The sequence below is a fragment of the Hypanus sabinus genome, chromosome 5 (genome assembly GCF_030144855.1).
Source record: "Hypanus sabinus isolate sHypSab1 chromosome 5, sHypSab1.hap1, whole genome shotgun sequence".
NCBI lineage: Eukaryota > Metazoa > Chordata > Chondrichthyes > Myliobatiformes > Dasyatidae > Hypanus > Hypanus sabinus.
The window spans coordinates 135,835,099-135,854,965 of NC_082710.1; the positions used below are offsets into that span (position 1 = coordinate 135,835,099).

A 19,867-nucleotide genomic window follows, 5' to 3' on the forward strand; every position below is an offset into this window, starting at 1 on the left:
ACGAAAACAGCATAACCTAGCCCCCTTTGTTCTGCAATTTTCATGTAATCTTGGCGGATCTAACCAGGCAGTAGTTTTTTCTGTTCATTCAAGTACCTAACTTTTAAGCTTGACTTTCAGATTTTAATCTACTCAGTGGAGGTGTTCTACAAACACCTGTCTTGATTAGGAACTGGCTATTTTCACAAATGCCTAGGCAAATTCTCTCTTTCTTGTTTCTGCATTCATCCACACTTGGTGATGTAGAATCCACTAAGATCTGGATAGTGTACACGAATGTAAGTGACAATTTTAGTGGACGAAAGAGGTAAAGGTGGTTTACTTCTCATTCCCTTGCCCTAGTCACAACAGGAATGTTTCTCTTTGCTTACCACAAGGTAGATCATAGACTTCTACTGTTCTATTTGCTGTTTAGTGCGTATGTCAATATTGAAGAAGAAATGGTCTTTGGATGAATTGGTCCAATATCAAATTTGGGATGGGTACAGAAAATAATCTTGGTACCTGGTTTTAACTCAGGTCCTCCAATTTCAAAGTTCAAATTTCAAAGTAAATTTATTATCAAAGTATGTATTAGTCACACTGAGAGTTGTTTCTTGTGGTATTCATAGGAAATATGAAGGAGCACAACAGAATCAGTGAAAACCTGCACATAGCAAAGATGGACAAACAAGCTGGTGCAAAAGACTGCAAGTTGTGCAAATATTAAAAAAAGGGAAAATAATAAATAAATAAATAATAAATATTGAGAGTGTAAGTTGTAAAGTCCTTGGAAGTGAATCTGTAGGTTGTGGAATTTCTTCCCATAACCTAAAGGCATATTCTTTGATCATTTAATTGCTTGCTGTAAATTACCCATTTTGTAGGTAGGTAGTGGAGAAGGGAAAAAGAATAGATTACAGGGGAATAACGGGGGGGGGGGGGGGGAGGAATGGATATGAATGGAATGCCCTGAGAACCAGCTGTGATAAACCATGTAATTCTGTCTGGACATGCCCCTCTGCTGACTGCTCCTGTGGCTCCTCCCACAGACCCCTGGATAAAGGCCATTGTGTCACTGCTCCTCCCACAGTCCAGAGCCGTCGTCCAGCATGGACATGATCTGTTTTACTGCTAATAAAAACCTTTTAGTATTTACTCTACTTCCAGTCTTTTGGAGTTATTGATAGTGCATCACCAGCATAGACTCAATGGGCCAAATAGACTATGTGAGAAAGTAGTGAGGATTTTAAATTTCAGTTCAGATACCAGACACTAATGGCCTTGTATATTTTGACAGCTTAATTCTTTAAACCTGGGCATGTAGGCCCCATATAATATTGCTTGAAGATCCCACAGAATTAAGAGATTACATCCTGGAGCAGAAACGGATAAATGGTCCACAACCCAAACCTGAGATCCTAAAAGAGTTAACTTTGACACAAATAAGTGTTCCAATCATTTCCACACATATGAGATGCCCAGCCAATAGTAGGCAATAGAATGAATTGCACAGCGTTGGTATGCAAGTCGAAGAGGAAATTGCTCAGTAAAGTGAAGGCTGTTTTGTTCGTGTTGAGATTGTGAAAGATGAATGGTCACTGAATTTAAATGGGGAAGAATAACAAAAAAAACTACCTTAGTGTCCACATTGTTGTCTAACCTCTTACTGAATGACCCAATATTATTTCTTCAGTGAAAATGAAAAGAATTGCAAGCAGCACATGATTGATCTGTATTAAAAATCAAATTCTAATTGTTAGCACTTTTCAAAACAATGTTACAAAATAGGAGAACCTGTACTATCTCTGTTGTTTGCAGATGAAGTCCTGATCACAAATCCTACTGCAAGAGACTGTTTTGAGAAGCTTTCCCTGGCTGGCCAACATCTACCACCAGGCTTCCCAGCTCCATTCCTCTTCCCAGATGGACTTTCTTCAATTGAAACACTGCTGACAAATATCCAGGTGAGTGCAGCTAGGACTGGTGTCAGGGTCCTTGTTCCAAAATACATTTATTTTCTGAGGTTGTTGTAGTGTTTTTTTTTAAATGTTGCTATTGTACGGAAAACATTCACCATGAATACACATACAGTGTGTATTCCCCAAGAAAGGATGCAAATACTCAGAAGGCCAGACAACATCTTTGGGACCTCAAGCATCCTTCCTATCTTATTTTAAGAGGCAAAATAATTTAGTTTTAACTTGCAAAAGGGATGGGGAATGGCCAAAATGATTATATTAAAGCCTTCGGCCTATCAATTCCATGCTGACTGTATTCCGATTTGCCTGCAGAGAGTCTATATCCTTTTATGCATTATCTACTTAAATATTTATCTAAATGCTTCTCCAATCTAGTCAGTGTATCTGATTGCACCATTTCCTCTGCAAGCAAGTTCCAGGTATCAACTGTTTAAAATAGTTACCCATCAGATCTCTTTTAAAAACTTTGTCTTCTCACCCTAAATCTATGCCCTCTTTTTTTTTTGATACTCTTCTCCATGAAGAAAAATACTTTGATCACTTGCCCTGTCTCTGCCCCTTGTTATCTTCTGTACCTCTACGAAGTCACCCCTTAGCCTCCTATACTATGAGGAGAACAAGTCCTGCCTATCCAATTTGTGTCAATAATAACTAAGTACCAATGAATCCCCTCTACATTTCCTTCATTTCAAACTCATCCTTCTTGTGAAGTGGTGAGAAGAACTGCATACAAACTCCAAGTGTAGTGGATAGGGTAGAAAAGCTAAAATTCTAGTTAATTGATTTGGGCATATGGGGTTAAGATATAGCAATTAGACTATATATTGCTATTCAGAATATACCATGTGCATTAGCTCTGACAAGGTAATAAAGAAACAGCTCTTATGCCTTCAATTAACGGTGTGTATTTAATGAATTAAAAGGTACATTTCTAGAATTCACAGCTACCATGACTTAGAGACAGATCCAACCCTGGTTCAGGAAGGCACATCAAGAATAGCACCAGTCATATTTAGAAATTAAATGCTGGCTTGCGAAGCCGTGATATAGGAGCACTTGCATTTTAAAGATAGTTCCTGATGGACAAAACTAAGTAAGTAACAAAAGCCATGGCTACACTCACTAAGAGGGATGCTGGCATCTGGTGCATGTAGCACCACCATTTGCAGGGTCCCTTCCACAACACACACCCTGTTGACTTGGAACATTATTGTTATTTCTTCGTTGACTCTGGGTTTAAATTCAGGAATATCCTCTCCAAAGCACTGTGAGTGAGACTTCAGCGGGAGTTCAGTGGGTCACTAAGTCAGCTCACCAGCCATGTCTCAAGGACAATAAGGTTATGACTCCTAGGCAGATATAACATCAGCAGTTCTTCATTGTGCTAGATATTTGCAAAAGCGAGAGAACAATCATTGATCAAACCATTCACAAGTATAAGAATCAAAGACCATGAGTAGGTAAATATTTTTAAAATTTGATTATAGGTTATTTTACACATAAAAGAGTATACAATTCATTTTCCCTCAAAGGAAAAATGCTTTTGTTAAACTTCCTTTCCCTCCCCTTGTAGCCATGTAATATTTTCCTTTTTATGTTTGTAACAAATTCTCTTTTTTTTTATTAGTGAATCTGCTTCCATTACAATCCCAGACAATGTATTCCAGAATGAAATTTACTGCTTTAAAAAATAATCTTCCCTTCTGCTTGTTCTGGCAATTATTATAAATCTGTGTCCTCTGGTTACTGAGTCCATCACGAGTGGAAACAATTTATCCCTATCAACTCGATCAAAGTCCATGATAATTTTTAATACCTTTATTAAATCTTACATTAACCTTTCCTGCATCTCATTACTGCAGGGTTATTTACAATGCAATGTGCAGCAAACATTATTTTCTCAGTTGAGTTACTGCTCTAATTCCTAACAATAATTTACCTTGAATTTTTTAGTCACTCTGGTTATTTAGTGTTTGCATAAAATATTTTCAGAATTTCACAAATCGTTGAAGATTTTCTTTATTTTGCACCTATTTTTATGGGAGTTCACTTACTGAAAGTGGTGATTAACTCTAGGCTCTCAGTTTGTTTGAGTCCACCTTTAAACTATATTTTTTTTCATAATCTAACTAAACCATCACTGTGGATGTTATGCCCTTACTACCCCTAAAACCTTCTGAATTATATTGGACAAGTTTTGTTACCTGACAAGCAATGTGCTTCAAAAAGCAGCACAAAATGTTGGAAGAATGCATTGGGTCAGGTAGGATCAATGGAGGGAAATGGATAATCACTGTTTTAGGTTGAAACCCTTCATCTGGACTTCAAAAACATTGTTGTGAGGTTGGTGTTTCATCCTCAGAAACGTGTACTAAATGCACATGTAATATTAGCTGGATGCTTCACTCCCAAAATCCATTGAAATTCCAAGACTAGGAAATTGATTGTGGCTTTCAGGAAGGAGCAGTTGGGAGAACACACACCAGTCCTCACTGAGGGGCCAGTGATGGAAAGATTGAGCAGCTTTAAGTTCCTGTGTGTCAACATCTTGGTGGGTCTGTCATGGGCCCAACATATCAATGTATTCACAGCCCATACTCAAAGATATGTCAGCCAATCCAGGTGAAGACCCTCAACCTGAAAAGTTGACTGTCTGTATCCCTCCAAAAATGTTGCTTGATCCATTGTGTTCCTCCATCACTTTTGGTTCTACACTAAACATCTTTAATTTCTTCTCATCAGGTTCATTTCAAATACCATAATGATACCATATTTCCTTATCTCAGAGAAGGACATTATTCCAGCCTATTCTCTATGCCAGCTCATATCCCATTTCACATTAATTCTTCCTGTAAACTATTCCACCCAGATGACCATCAACTGTGAGCTTCACACATTCAAGGAATTTCATTGCACCCTGGTGTATATGACAATAAACTAATTTGAAATCTCAAAGTGGATTTTACACCTTGTGCTTTACACCCTGGTCCAGAGAAACACTGTCTCATTTGACGATATACATGTATATAGTTAAATGACAATAAACTTAACTTGAGCTTGAACTACCACTCAACTACATACGAGGAAGTGATCATGCAACATACCAATCAATAAATGCTTAGGTTTTGAGAGAAGAACAGAACATCCAGAGAAAACCCTGTCTTCACAGGTAGAATGTGCAAACTCCACACAGAGCATACACAAGGCCAGGATTGAACCTGGATCCCTGAAGCTGAGTGATAGGAGCTCTATCAACTATACAACTGGGATGACTAATGACATCAAAATTCATGTAACTTCTTATTTTTGTCCACACAGTGAGATCTGGAGATGATGTTGTCCAGTAGGTTCTTCAGAAATCAGGAATGAGGCTCATATTTTAAGGTTATAGCCAGTTTATTAGTCGTTCAGCATAGTACCAGTCAGAAAGAACCAGCAAGTAATGCAAGAAAAGAGGTAACGAGTAGTAATGAAAGTAACAGAGGACTGGAGACCCCAAGTTCTCCATTTATGCTGCAAACTAGTTTAAGCTGGTGAGATAACAAGAACAATCTGTGACCAATAAGGACTGTCTTTATTTACATTGCCGTGACATCTCAGGCTTACAAACAAAAAAACTTCCAAAATCCATTGAAAATTAATTGACAAGCAAGTGATTATACAAACACATACACAAGCATAATAAAAGTTAAACCAGACAAATAATGATTTAAATCCGCAATTTAGACCTTAATACAGTACCCACCTAATTTCAAACAGGTGCTCCACACCACAGGGGCCAATGAATAGTCTCAGTGGAACCTGGAACATATTGAACTAGCTAGTTCCTTTTATTAAAATATTAAAGATGATATTTTCCTGACATAGATAGATCTGACCTGGCAATTTCAGAAGCCATGAAAATCTGCACACACATCCAAATGTGCTAAAACATATGTTTCTCTATCCAGAGATGCAGCCTGATCAACAAATTATTTCTACCATTTTCTACTTTATTTAATGTTTCATGTTGATGGCCTTAATGATGGGGAATAGTAAAGAAAAACAAGTTTTAAGATGCATTGAAAGGGAGAAAACATTAGAAAGGGGAAGATAAAACAAAGTAGAATGTTGGTGTTCGAATGGAGATCAGGAGACTTTGAAGTGAGTTTAGTGCCACTGAAAGAGGATGTTTAAGTTCATTGATTTAATAACATGTTATCTGCAGAACCCAAAACACGAGAAGAGCTGAAGGAAAAACTGAATCAATGAAATTACAAAAAGGCTATAATGTCTGACTATCTGAAATGTTTGACTGTCTGTCATTGTTATGTGTTGAGTGAGAAGAAGAGGCAAAGAACCTCATAACAGTGTAGGAGGCCAAAGTCTGAGAAGAAGGTGTGAGAAAGAGAATTAAAGTGACCAGCAACTGGAAGATTAGGGTCACCCTTATAAACTGAATGGAAGTGCTCTGCGAGCTAGATTACTCAGAGCATCTGGAATTGCCAATATTCTATTAAGTAAAATTTCTTCTCAGTAATTGAGTGACGGTTTATTCTGAATTCCATACTGGATTTGTTGGTGACTGAATGTGAGATCAAACAAGAAGTGATTCCTACATTTTATAAACCAGGACTTCAAATTTGAGAAAAGATGACGTCAAAAGGTATGGTGTTCACAATTTAACCCAAAGGAAGAAATTATTGTTGCCATTTGGGAATATCTGATTGAGTCTTGTATTCCATGTTACATTTACTTTTGCACATCAGCTAATATTTTCCCAATTGTTTATGAGAAAGACAAGCAATATATTTTTCCTTGACAAACAGGGCAGTGAATTTGTCCTTTAATTCAGTTTAGCTTTATGATATGATTTGAGCAGCACAGAAAACAGTAAAACTACCACAAATAATTCCCCTTGTTAAGCTATGTTATTTTATTGTGATGCTATCTTGTTTCAGATGTTCTGAATTCATGTTAAGAAATTTAACAACTTAGTGTAGTACTAAAGAAGTGCAGGACAATAGGAGGTGACTTTCTGATTATTCTTGCCCTCACAAGTGGCCATAAAGCAGCCCAGTGATACATCTAATAGAACCATCCATTGCAGGTTCATATTGTCTGCAAACTTAGCCACAAAGCCATCAATTACCTCATCCATGTCATTGATATACAATGTAAAAAAGAAGCAATCCCCAAACTGACATCTGCTGAACTCTACTAGTCACCAGCAGCCAATCAGGTTCATTACACAACATCCAATCCAGATTAGCTGATCTCCCTAGTGGGCTCAGCCACAAGCTGCTGTAAAAAGCTTGTGTACATTGAAATACTCCATGATTATTGTAACTTTCCTTTTGATGTGCCTTTTCTATCCCCCATTGTAATGTGTATCATCCTGGCTAATGTTCTGAGGTCTGTATATAATTTACTCCTTCTAAGTATTTTATTTTAGTTTTTACCAACAGATCAACACCACCCTCTCTGTCTACCTGCCTGTCCTTCCAATGCAATGTGTATCCTTGGATATTAGGCTCCCAATTACAATCCTCTTTTAGCCATGACTCAGTGATGTTCACAATATCATACCTGCTATTCTCTAAATTCGCTACAAGATCATCTACCTCATTCCATATGCGGCATGCATTCAAATAATAACGCCTTCAGTCCTGTTTCAATTTTGTTCCCCTTTTACACTACAACTTTTCCCACTGACTGCAATTTTGCCCTATCACTTTCCTGACAGCCTCACTGCCCACGGCCTCTGCCAGTAACCAACAACCCTTTCACTCCGGTTCCAATCCACCTGCCAAAATACTTTAAACCCTACCCAACAGCTCTAGCAAACCTGCCCTCAAAGATATTTTCCTCCTCATGTAACCCGTTCCTTTGGTACAGGTGACACCTTCCCCAGAAGAGATCCCAGGGATACAGAAATCTGAAACCCTGCCCCCTGCACCAGTTTCTAAGCCTTGCATTCATCTGCCAAATCATCCTTTTCTTACCCTCACTGGCATGTGGCATAAGCAGCAATCCAAAGATTGCTCTCCTGCCATCCTGCTTTCAGCATTTTACCTAGCTCCCTAAGTTCTCTCTTCAGGACTTCCTCACTTTTCCTTGCTATGCCATTGTTGCCGATATGTACCAAGACCTCTGGTTGCGCCCCCTCCACCTTCGGAATGCTGTGGACCCAGTCTAAGACATCCATGACCTTGGCACCTGGGAGGCAAAATACCATCCTCTTGGGGCACTGTCTCTTGAAGTTGTCCTCATTGGTGGAGTGGATTATGTCTGCAATTGACCTGACTGAGTCTGTATGCTCTGTAGCCTCTTGCATTGGAGCTTCCATGACAGGCTGCGTCGCAACCAATCAGAAGGTTCTCCACCACACATCTGTAGTAATTTGCAAGAGTCTGTATCTCCTTAAATTCCTAATGAAGTAGAACCACTGACATGCCTTATTCCTGATTACATCAATGTGGGGCGAATTTTTTTTTTAAATAGCATTAATGAACGATTAGTGTAAGTGGGAGTCTAATGTTCAATCAAGACATGGGGGAGTGGAGTGGTGCATTAAAGGACCTGTTCTTAAGCTGTATCTCTATGATTTGAAAACACTATAACTCTAAAACTTCTCAATGTTAAATAGCAGAGTTCTGCCTGTAATCCTGGGCAACGTTTTAGACCACTTTTAATATTTACCTTCAAGGATCTGGGCATCAGTTTATTTGACAAGTGTTTACTGTCCACGCTTAATTGCCCTTGGATTGAGGGGCTTGCTAAGTCATTTCAGAGGGTATTTAAGCATCAGTGGCTCTGGAGTTCAGTCCACTTAAGGATGATAAGCTTTTTTCACTGCATTCTCTGGTGATCCAGTAATGAACCAACAATCTAGTCATCATAAGTAAGATTAGCTGAGATTACAGATCATTATTTGAATTTAAATGGTTGGATTTAAATCCAGACTCCAGCTGTTCAAGTAATTTAAACACACTCCACCATTGCACCTTATTGACATCACAAAGATCTGGTCACTATCATTTGCAACAATACACAAAATGCCAGAGAAACTCAACTGGTCCGGCAGCATTTGTGGAGGGGAATGGACAGTCACTGTTTCAGGTTGAGACTATTGAACTATTGGACTTGAAATGTTGATTGTCTATTTCCCTCCACAGATGCTGACTGACCCATTGAATTCCTACAGAATTTTATGTGTTGCTCTGGATTTCAGTATTTGCATTCTTTTCTGTCTTAATTATCATTTGCAGTTAAGTATATATCAACACATGTATTTCAATCATTGCACCAGTGACATTACTTCAAAAGAAATACTTCATTGCCTGGAAAGTCATTTGGTTAGACCTGAAGTTATGTTCATAAAAATATTTCTTTTATCGACTAGAACTCAATGGAAGAAGATCTACATTGGATGTATTATGGCTAGCCTTCAGGTTTTACCACAATTGCTTTGAATAATTTGTTACTAGTTGTCTAATTTTGTGTTGATAGGGTCTACTGAAGGTTGCCATCGACAATGCCAGGGCCCAGGAAAAGCAAGTGCAACTTGAAAAGACAGAGTTAAAGATGGAACTGTTCAGGGAGCGGGAGATGAGGGAAAGCTTGGAGAAGCAGTTAGCCCTTGAGCAGAAAAACAGAGGTAAGTTGTGGAAAGATTTTGTTTCTCTCCTTGTGACAAAGGAATAAAACTCAGCACAAGAGTGTGCTGCTGTACTTGCTATTACAAATGTTCTTCACTACTGTGACCATCTTCTATATTGGATGGTCAACCACTGCTGAGACTCTTGCCCACAAACTGCCTTTCACAGCTTAAGTGTCAAAGGAATTTCTGCTGAGTTTAAATACCCTTGATAACCAGGCATGTATAAGCAAAGGGGTTAAATATTTACCACAAATTATTTCAAAAGTAAAAGAAAATCAATTAAAAATATCTCTTGTGATAGAAATGAATTAAATCATTACAAATAATTGAAACAAATCACTGGTTGAAACCAACTTTCCTTTCAAGCTCATGAAGGTGGAACTGTACTACATACTCTTTGTCCAACATGAAGTTGTGTGGCCAATCATGTACACCATAAACCTAAAGTGATGGAGTCATCTACTGTACTTAGTGTTGATTTCAGTATTAAAATGAGTAATCAGCTGGGCCAAGTTCTGTCTGCTGGCTCATTCTTGACTTCCACATTGCGATGATAAAGCAGTGGAGGCCAGGGCCCAGCACTGAACTAACTTGTTCAGGAGCCCATTGCGGACGTATCATAAAAAAAATTACCTCAGACTGATTTGTGTCACTTTTCCAGCAATAATCCAGAAGCGGTTAAAGAAAGAGAAGAAGGCAAAGAGGAAATTGCAGGAAGCTCTTGAATTTGAGACCAAGCGGCGAGAACAAGCTGAGCAGACATTAAAACAAGCTGCCTCTGCGGACAACCTCAGAGGCATGAACGGTAGGAGCTTAACTCAGTCTAATGTTCCTGGGTAGATTCTTTAACCCTCTGGAAAACTTTGCTCCAATGGAGGTTTGGTTAACATAGCCACTACCACTTGTTCTTTTGCTGTTACCCATCCAACCCACTCCCAAACGTCCTCCATTGTTCCCTTCTCTGTAAACTTCAACTGGTCTCAAATGTTTCATACGGACTGTAGACTCGCACTATTTTAATTACCCAGTTCCATCTGAGTTTTAGATGGCTCTTAAAATAATACTTCTGCTTAAAACGTTTGTCCTTTTTCTCAAATCTCTTTCTGTTCTTAGCTTTCTACAATCTTTCCAATTTCTGATATCTTTCTTCTCCTCTAATTAAGGTCATTTGATAATTTCACAGTTTGCTTAATCTTTCCACCACCAGCCACTGTGCCTTTAATTCACAAAGGCCCTGTGCTCTGGCATTCCTACCCTAAAGGTCTTTGTTTATTTCTATGCCTCTTTCCTCCTTTAAAGTCTCCATTAAATTAGAGAGGAGCAAACAATCTGGTGAGGAACTCAAAATTCAATGGGCCAAGCAGCATCTGTGGGAGAGAGAGGAACTGCTAACCATCTGCGTCTGAGTGTGCCATCAGTCCTGACGTAGTGTTCTGAACCAAAACATTGACAATTCCTTTTCCCCTCACAGATGCTGCTCAACCTGTTGAGAACCCCAAGCAGATGGTTGCTACAGATTCCAGCATTTGCAGTTTTTTGAGTCTCCTTTAAAGTATGCTGTTTATCCATTCTTTGGATAAGTAACAATAATGCATGATGACCTCAGTTTCTGTTCAAATTGCCCCTTATTTACTCCTCTCCATTCTTCCCACCTTAAAGGTGTAAAATATATGGACGTTATCAGTGTCGCAGTATTTCGAAAGCGAGCTATCGAGTTATGAAATACAGCACAGAAACAGACTGACGGCCCATCTAGTCCATGCCTAAACCATTTAAGCTACCTACCATCATCGACTTGCACCAGCACCACAGCTCTCCATATCCCTACTATCCATGCACCTATCCAAACTTTTCTTAAAAGATGAAGTAAAGCTTGTGTGGACCACTCGCACTGGCAGCTCATTCCATGCTCTCGCACCCCTCTAAGTGAAGAAGTTTTCCCAGAAGCTTCTCACCTTTCACTCTTAAGCCACGACCTCTGGTTGTAGTCCCATCCAACCTCAGTGGAAAAAGCCAACTTACATTTACCCTATCTATATCCTTCTTAATTTTGTATACCTGGTGGAGCAGCCTTATTGAGAGAGGGAACAGCAAGGCATTACAGGTTTCCCCCACAATCCGAAGGTAGAGTGTTCCTATGAAACCGTTTGTAAGCTGAAATGTCGTAAAGCGAAGAAGCAATTACCATTAATTTATATGGGAAAATTTTTTGAGCATTACCAGACCCAAAAAATAACCTACCAAATCAAACCAAATAACACATAAAACTTAAAATAACACTAACATATAGTAAAAGCAGGAATGATATGATAAATATACACCCTATATAAAGAAGAAATATTGTAGGTACAGTGTAGTTTCACTTATCAAACTCGGGAAGACAGCGAGCCAAAATCGATTTGGAGAAAAAAATCGGCATGTACACGCACGTGCACGTACACACCTACGCACGTATGCGCATGTACGCACACACATGCACAAACAACTGCCTGCACAAGGCTTCACGGTCATTGTAGTCTTTCTTGGGGTAAACACACGTACAAAGCAGGCGTCTTTTTTCCGTAAAAGCAAAAATCCTCTTTAGCAAAAATCCTGTTAGCAAAAACAGGTACTACTGTAGGTCTTTCATAACAGCAAGTTGTCGTAAAGCGAATTTTCGAAAAACGGGGGCCACCTATATAGGACATTGTACTTTGGAACATGGGTGATTTTAATAATTCTAGCCCACATAAAATGCTGGAGGAATTTTGCAGATTAGGCAGTAGCTATAAAAAGGAGTAAACAAGTTGACTGTTTATTCCTTTCCAGAGATGCTGCCTGACCGCTTGAGCTCCTCTAGAATTTTGTGTGGCTTACTCTTGATTTCCAGCACCTACAGAATCTCCTGTGTTTACCACTTTCATAACAACTGTCTGGCTTCACTGTCTCAAAGTAAACTGAATAATGGAAGGGTACTTCTTACAAGTACTAGTTTAAAAACTGATCTTAGTACTCTGATCTGCTTTTGATAGATTCAGTGACCCAGGAGCTGGAGGCTGATCGCAGCACTGGACGAACAGATGCTGAAAGGACAATACAAGGTACTTGCTGGCAATGACAATAAATCTAGTTCCCCGCTACCCCGCCTGCTTTGCTTTCCCTTGTTATTCAAGCATACAGGTTTCCAGTGCAATTTTGCTCCAGCAAGGTCAATCCTGGTCAGTGTGCTTAGACAGAGTACAAGTTGAACTAAAATAAAAACATTTGCCATTAAAAGTCACTACTGCCTTCAAAAGTCACTAATTCAGTATTAAGTGTGTGCAACCAATGTGTAATTTCCCTGTTAATCAAACTTGGTGACCATACCATGTTCAGTACCTGGTATTGATCTAATGCCATAATGTCTCTAAACTATCACAACAATATTCAAGAGAAATTACTCTGAAGGGAAGAGGTTTCAGACGTCCTTAAATAGACCATTTGCTATGTAATTTGAGTTTTAATTTGACAGTTTTAAAAGAGAAGTTTTGTCAGAATTCATATGTCATGCCCAAATTCTAATTTATTCACTGATGCACCAGTAGCAACACGTCTGTCAAAATAAACTAAGCTGTGACTTTAGGTTTTTACAGTGCCAGGACATCACAAATTCCCTTCTGGATAATGAAATTTATTTCTAAATGCACTTGAAATTTAAAAAAATGTGGTAGTAGTCATTAAGCTCACAATGAAAAAATGGCCTGATGACCAGATCTGTATTATTTGGCGATACAGTAATATATAGTGGCTACTTTACCAGGAAGGACTCCTCTTAAAAAGAGTTCCTTTTACCTCTGCCTGAGAGAGAAGAGAGGACCACTCTTTCTTGGCGTACATTCCATCCAAAGCATATACCGTTCAGCAAAGTCATCTCTTCAGATCTTTAACTCCAGAAGTCTCTGTAATCTTTGACAAGATCTCTACTCTCCCAATTGTGGTCAGTTGATCAAAACCAAAGTTAATCATTTCACCAGTGACAGCTTTACTTGCAACTAATATGCCCCTTGGTGTTTAAATTTCCTCTCTATCATTCCTTCCACCTTTGAATTTTATCTTTATGATCGGCTGCTATCTCTGAGCTGATCTTTTCTGGGAATTCTTCTGTGAAGCAGATTGCACTGTGCACTTCCTCAGTCTCACCAAAAACAAAACCCATGGCAGAATCCAGTGAGGAAAATGTTTTCCATACTCTGCTGGTCACTATCCACTCTGATTACATGGTATTACTCATGGGAGCTTGCTGTACCACATGTCTCAGTATTGCAAGAATGAGCAGCTTCAAAGATACTTTGTTGGGCATGTAAAAATGAGTCTGTGGCTTATTCATTATGTCATAGAGATCCTTAGAGTTGTATAGAGGTGTTTCAGCCCACTGCCTCCATGTCATTACTAATCCTGCTTACTTGCATGGATTCCACGTCCCTCTTTGCCTTGCAAGTACCTTCCCAGATCCTGTTCTTGACTATATCACTTCCTGGGGCACTTTATTTCAGATACCAACTGCACTTTGTTTTTAACACTCAGATCTCCTTTGAATCTCTTCCCTCTCTGATTAAACCTGTGCCCTTTAGTTTTAGGCACCTCCTATCATCGGATACAGACTTTGGCTATCAATGCCTCCATAATATCACAGTGTATTCGTGCGCGCGCGCGCACACACACACACACACACACACACACACACACACACACACACACACACACACACTCACTCCTTCTGAACCCATTTCCAATTCTGAAATATCTGAAAAATACCTTATTAAATTTCATCTTCCTTTATAATTTATTAATTGCTGTATTCAGTGACTTAATCCATCATGCAATATCTGCAGATTGTTGGAATGACAGGCTTCTCCTTACCCTGCATTATGCCAGTTGTCCCATTCTTGCAGGAACACAATAGTGTGAAATGGCATACAGCTCCCTTTCCTCTGATGCTTCACAACCTACTGAGTAACTGAGCTGCTTTCTTCATTCTGTTTGCTTTCCTTCCCCACTCACAGAGAGGTTTAATCACCACATATATTTTCACTTTTTGCACTTACTTTAATGTAGTTCCTGTTCCGTAGATTGTAGTTGGTGTTCTTCATTGTTCTGGTATATTCCCTAAATTAGATCTGCCAGTGATCCCTGCTATTTGCATTAACATGGTTTCCTTAAAGTAAAAAGCCCAGATAATAGTTTATTATTGTCAAATACATCAAGATACAGTGAAAACTTTATTTTGCATGCTTTATAGGTAATGTACCATGAAGACAATTGCAAAACATAAGCATATTGAGGTAGTACAAGAAAATATATAATAAAAGAATGCAGAATAGAATGGTAGAGTTACAGATAAAATACAATGTAGGTAGACAAATCAGTAAATGATCAGGTAAATCAAAGCAGGTATAATGAATGTCCAGGTTGTATATGGTGACATATGTGTACTTTGATAATAAATTTATTTTGAACTTTGAACTTTGAAACTGAGATGCAAGGACCACAATAATGTAGATTGTGAAATTAAAAGTGCATCTATATCATATAAGAGTTATGTTCAAGGATCAAAGTATTGAAGAAATTTTCTCTTTTTTTAAATAAAAACCTGGACCAACTGGGATCAATCATGTGTCTGGGGTTCACTTCCTGCTACTCTTATACAGGATAATCAGTTGATCATGTAGCAACTCAAATATTCAAGGTGAAGGTTATTCAGATTTTGGCTTACGCTGGGTGGATAGAAGGGAACCGCATGCAAAGGCTGTGATCAGTCACATTCTGAAAGGCCATGGTGGGCTCAGGGGCCTGAACGGGTCATTCCATTCCCTGCAGTCTGTCCTCTTGTGTATCCAAAGTAGTGCTCACCCCTATCTCATTCATACCTTACAGCACCAGTTCCATGGAGTACGAAGGATATGATTATAAACTAATCATTTGATTAAGTACTGAGTAATTTCAGGCTAGCTAAATTTCTTCACCAAGTCCCGATATGGCAAAATCTCATAATGACTCTGAACTAAGGGCTTGAAAAGATTAATTAGCATTGGCCTTGTTAATGACAATGGAATATATTTAGCTTAAAAGCTAACAACAAAAGCTCCCTTGACCTGTGAGTACTGCTTTCTGGTACCAACGTTTTTGCTTTGCATTTCAAAATCTGTCTTTTTATTGTTGCGCTTTCTAACCACTTTAATTTGAAGCGATTTCTGCACCTGAATCTCCTCTCTTCTCCCCCACTGCTCTTCCCCGCAACCCGTGACCATTTCCACTTTATTTCAGTCCCAGGATAACATTATCACAAATGCCTTCCTTTAATGTCATCTCTGCTCCTCTCGTTCTGACACCTTTGATCTATTTGTTGCCCATCACTCATTTTCATGGGGAGAAGAAATCCTGGTAATATAATGTCACCTTTCAAGAGAAGGTGAGATCAGTATGCTAATGAGCTGTAACTGATGCCAAGAGGCAGGAAAGAAAAGTGCAGGTGCAAAGTGTTTTATATACCGCCCCCAGGGTATCTATAAATCAAAGCTGAGGTGGAAACGCTTTGTTGCAGACTGACAATGATGTCACTTTTTATTACCATTGGATCCACAGTGACTGAGTTGGAAGTAGCAAATCGGCTAGTTTCTCCTTTTACTTTCAATTAGCTGAGATGTTTGAAAAGACAGAGCAATTTGATATACACCATTTAACTCAGCTAATTCAGGCACATTCAAATAAAGGTGCCATCATTTTAAATTATGCAGAGGGGGTTAGATTTTCAACAATCCTTCCCTCACCCCTCTCCCTACCAACAACAGATATTTCTGTATGGCTGTGCATTTTGTTTTTACCTTTCTCCCCTCTACATCTTCCAGCTTTTCTTCTGCTTTCCTTTTTTTCCCCTCTTTCTCTTAACTCTGTATATGTCCCTCTTTACTACATTTTCAGATTCCCACCCTTGCCTTTACATTCTTGTAAAAGGTTTCACTCTGCCACTGCTCTCAGCATTACAACCCTTCTATTATAGCAATGCCACAAAACACTGGAGGAACTCAGAAGGTCAGGCAGCATCTATGGAAATGAATAAGCAGTTGATGTTTCGGGCCAAGACACTTGTTCAGGATTGAGAAGGAAGGGGGAAGCAGATGCCAGAATAAAAAGGTGGTGACAGGGGAAGGAAGGTGATAGGTGAAGGCAAGTGGGTGAGGAAGGTCAAGGACTGGAGAAGGAATCTCATAGGAGAGGCGAGTGGACCATAGTATAAATGGAAAGCGGGGTCGGGGGGAGGAACCCAGTGGGAGGTGATAGGCAGGTGAAAATAAGTAAAAGGTCAGAGTAGGGAATAGAGTAAGACAGGAAGGGGGGAGGGATTTTTTTTTAAGTGGAAGGAGAAATCAATGTTCATGCCATCAGGTTGGAGTCTACCTAAACGGAATATAATGTGTTTCTCCTCTACCCTGATGGTGGCCTCATTATAATCTTTTGGCACTTTCCTAATTGTCATCATGTCACCATTAAAGAAAAGGCTTGGATTAATTTTGTATCTTTCATGCCTTGTTTCCATGAGAGTTTAAAAGCTGAAGTGATATTTTGAAGCATCATTTGTAATCCAGGAAACACAAAAGCCAATTTCAGCTTAGAAATCTTTAATGCACAGTGCTATGATAACATGAGTGCTTCGACTGAGGGACAGATATTGGGAACTTAGCCTCAGAATGAATTCAAATCCACACATTGTCTGCATATGGCAGCTCAATTACTGAGGCCTGTGTGGCTTGGGTCTGGACCAGAGGTGCTGTAAATTGAGACTTCCTATTAGTCCTGCAGATGAACTCAACTGAGGTGAAAAGTTGCATTATGTATGTTAATCTGCACACATTGGGAGGCTGAGTTCAGAATCATTGCTGACTCTTTCAATGTCTACAAGACACCAAACTGTCCCTTGTCTTGCAGATGTTGAAAGGGTTGATAAAGCTGACCAGACTGAAAGATATGGGCTCTTCCCATAACCCAAGAACTAGCTCACAGATATTGATGGTGATTCAGTATGCCAACCCAGATTACATCTACTGATGAAAAATGTGTTTGAAGGACAAGGTGCCGAATCAGAGAGTTATAGAGAGATGCACCTTGAAAGCTGGCCCTTTGGGCTACCGAGTCCAACACCAATCATCAGCCACCCACTTGCACAAGTTCTGCATGAATCCTATTTTATATTGTCTCCACATTCTCCTCTCTGATTTCGTCAGTATTGGTATCTGTACATGGACCAAGACACCGTTAAAAAGCCTGTCTTGCATACTGTTCATACAGATCAAATCATTGCACAGTGTGTTGAAGCATAACTAGGTAAAACAATAACAATACAGAATAAAATGTAAAAAGCTGCAGAATGCCTAAGAATTTTGCACAGTTATTATACTTGTCATCGTGGAGCAGAGAGCAAACTTGTAAATCTGGCGGGAGCAAAGGGTGTTGGGAATGGTGAGAGTGGAGCGCTGTGGGAGGGATGTACGACAAATTGGCAGAGAAAGAGTTTCGGGGGCTGGGGTTGGTGTGTGTATCTCAGGACACACCCAGCCCTGAGATACTGGGCAATATTATTTGATTCTGAACAATTGGTTTACTGATCATTGCAGAATATCTCTCTGGTGCATGGTGTTTCCTGCTCCCTCTCCTCTCCCTTCCCCTTTTTCCAGTCATGATTCCCCTCTCCCTACCCCTTCTCACTCAGTTCACAGTAGACCCATATCAGAATTAGATTTATCATCAGTCACATATGTCATGAAATTTGTTTTCCTTTTGCTGCAGTAGTACAATGCAATACATAAAATTACCACAGTACTGTGGAAAAAGTCTTATGCACCCTAGATATGTATGTGTGCTGAAGGCTTTTGCTCAGTACTATAGATTGTGACATCATGCTGACTTTTGTCTTATCTTGTCCTGTATCATCATGTACTCCAATAACCTCATCCTTAAAAATTGACTCCAACATCTTCCCAACCACTGAGGTCAGGCTAACTGGTCTATAATTTCCTTTCTGCTGCCTCCCTCCTTTCTTAAAGAGTGGACTGACATTTGCAATCTTCCAGTCTTCTGGCACCAGACCAGAGTCCAATAATTTTTGAAAGTCCATTGCTAATGGCTCTACAATATTTACTGCTACCTCTTTCGGAACCCTAGGGTGTAGTTCATCTGGTCCAGGTTACTTATGTACCCTTAGTTCTTCCACTTCTTGAGCACCTTCTCCCTTATAAGAGTAATGCACTCACTTCTCTTCCTTCACACATTACATCTGACACTCTGATAGTGTCTTCCACAGTGAAAACTGATGCAAAATACTCATTTATTTCATTTGACATCTCCTTGCCTCTGTTATTATTTCTCCATCCTCAATTTCTAGTGGTCCAATTTCCACTCTGGTCTCTTTTATTTTTTACTCACTGTACTTGAAAAAGCTTTTACTATCCACTTTGATATTGCTTGCTAGCTTGCTTTCATATTTCATCTCTTCCCTTCTAATGATTATTTTAGTTGCTGTCCGTAAGTTTTTAAAAGCTTCCCAATCCTTTAACTTCCCATCAATTTTTGCTTCATTGTATGCCCTCTCTTTTCTGTTTACATTAGCTTCCCTTGTCAGACATGGTTCTAATATTTTACCATTTAAGTATTTCTTCATTCTTGGAATTCATCTGCCCTATACCTTCCTCATTTTCCCCAGAAACTCATGCCGTTGCTGCTCTGCTGTCAACTCTGCATGGAGCTCCTTCCAATTTAATTTGTCAGCTCCTTCTCATATCACTGTAATTTCTTCTAAAAAGCCATCTCATAGGCATTCAACAATCACGCTCTCTTGAGATCCATTACCAACCTTGTTTTTCCAATTGATCTGCATGTTAAAATATCCCAAGACTTCTGGCTATTCTCTCTTCCTCTCTAAAATGCTGTGGATGTGATCTGAGATGTCACTGATCCTGGCACCTTGGAGCCAACACACCATCTGGATGTCCTGTTCATGTCCACAGAATCTCCTCTCTGTTCTTCTGACTGTTGAGACCCCTATCACTACAGCTCCCCTCTTCTCCCTCTTTACCTTCTGCACCACTGACTCTATCTTGTGACACAGATCTTTCTCAATGAAACTCGAGGGTCAAAATGAACAATTCCAACTTCTAGTTTGGAATGAAACTTTAAAGTAACAAATTAGACTATCTTGGAGTTCTTCCAGCATTATGTATTGCTTTAAGTTCCATTATCTATATAGTCACTTATG

The 19,867-nt window shown here is 39.3% G+C and overlaps 1 protein-coding gene across 2 annotated transcripts in view; it reads left to right on the plus strand.

Moving 5' to 3' along the window:
* Positions 1-19,867, plus strand: part of dachc (dachshund c) — a 540,735-nt gene that overhangs the window by 489,105 nt on the left and 31,763 nt on the right. For both annotated transcript variants that reach the window (XM_059970454.1, XM_059970456.1), the window contains 4 exons: positions 1,801-1,946; positions 9,453-9,600; positions 10,265-10,408; positions 12,615-12,683. In XM_059970454.1, the coding sequence (XP_059826437.1) occupies positions 1,801-1,946; positions 9,453-9,600; positions 10,265-10,408; positions 12,615-12,683 (507 nt within the window). The remainder of the gene's footprint in view (positions 1-1,800; positions 1,947-9,452; positions 9,601-10,264; positions 10,409-12,614; positions 12,684-19,867) is intronic.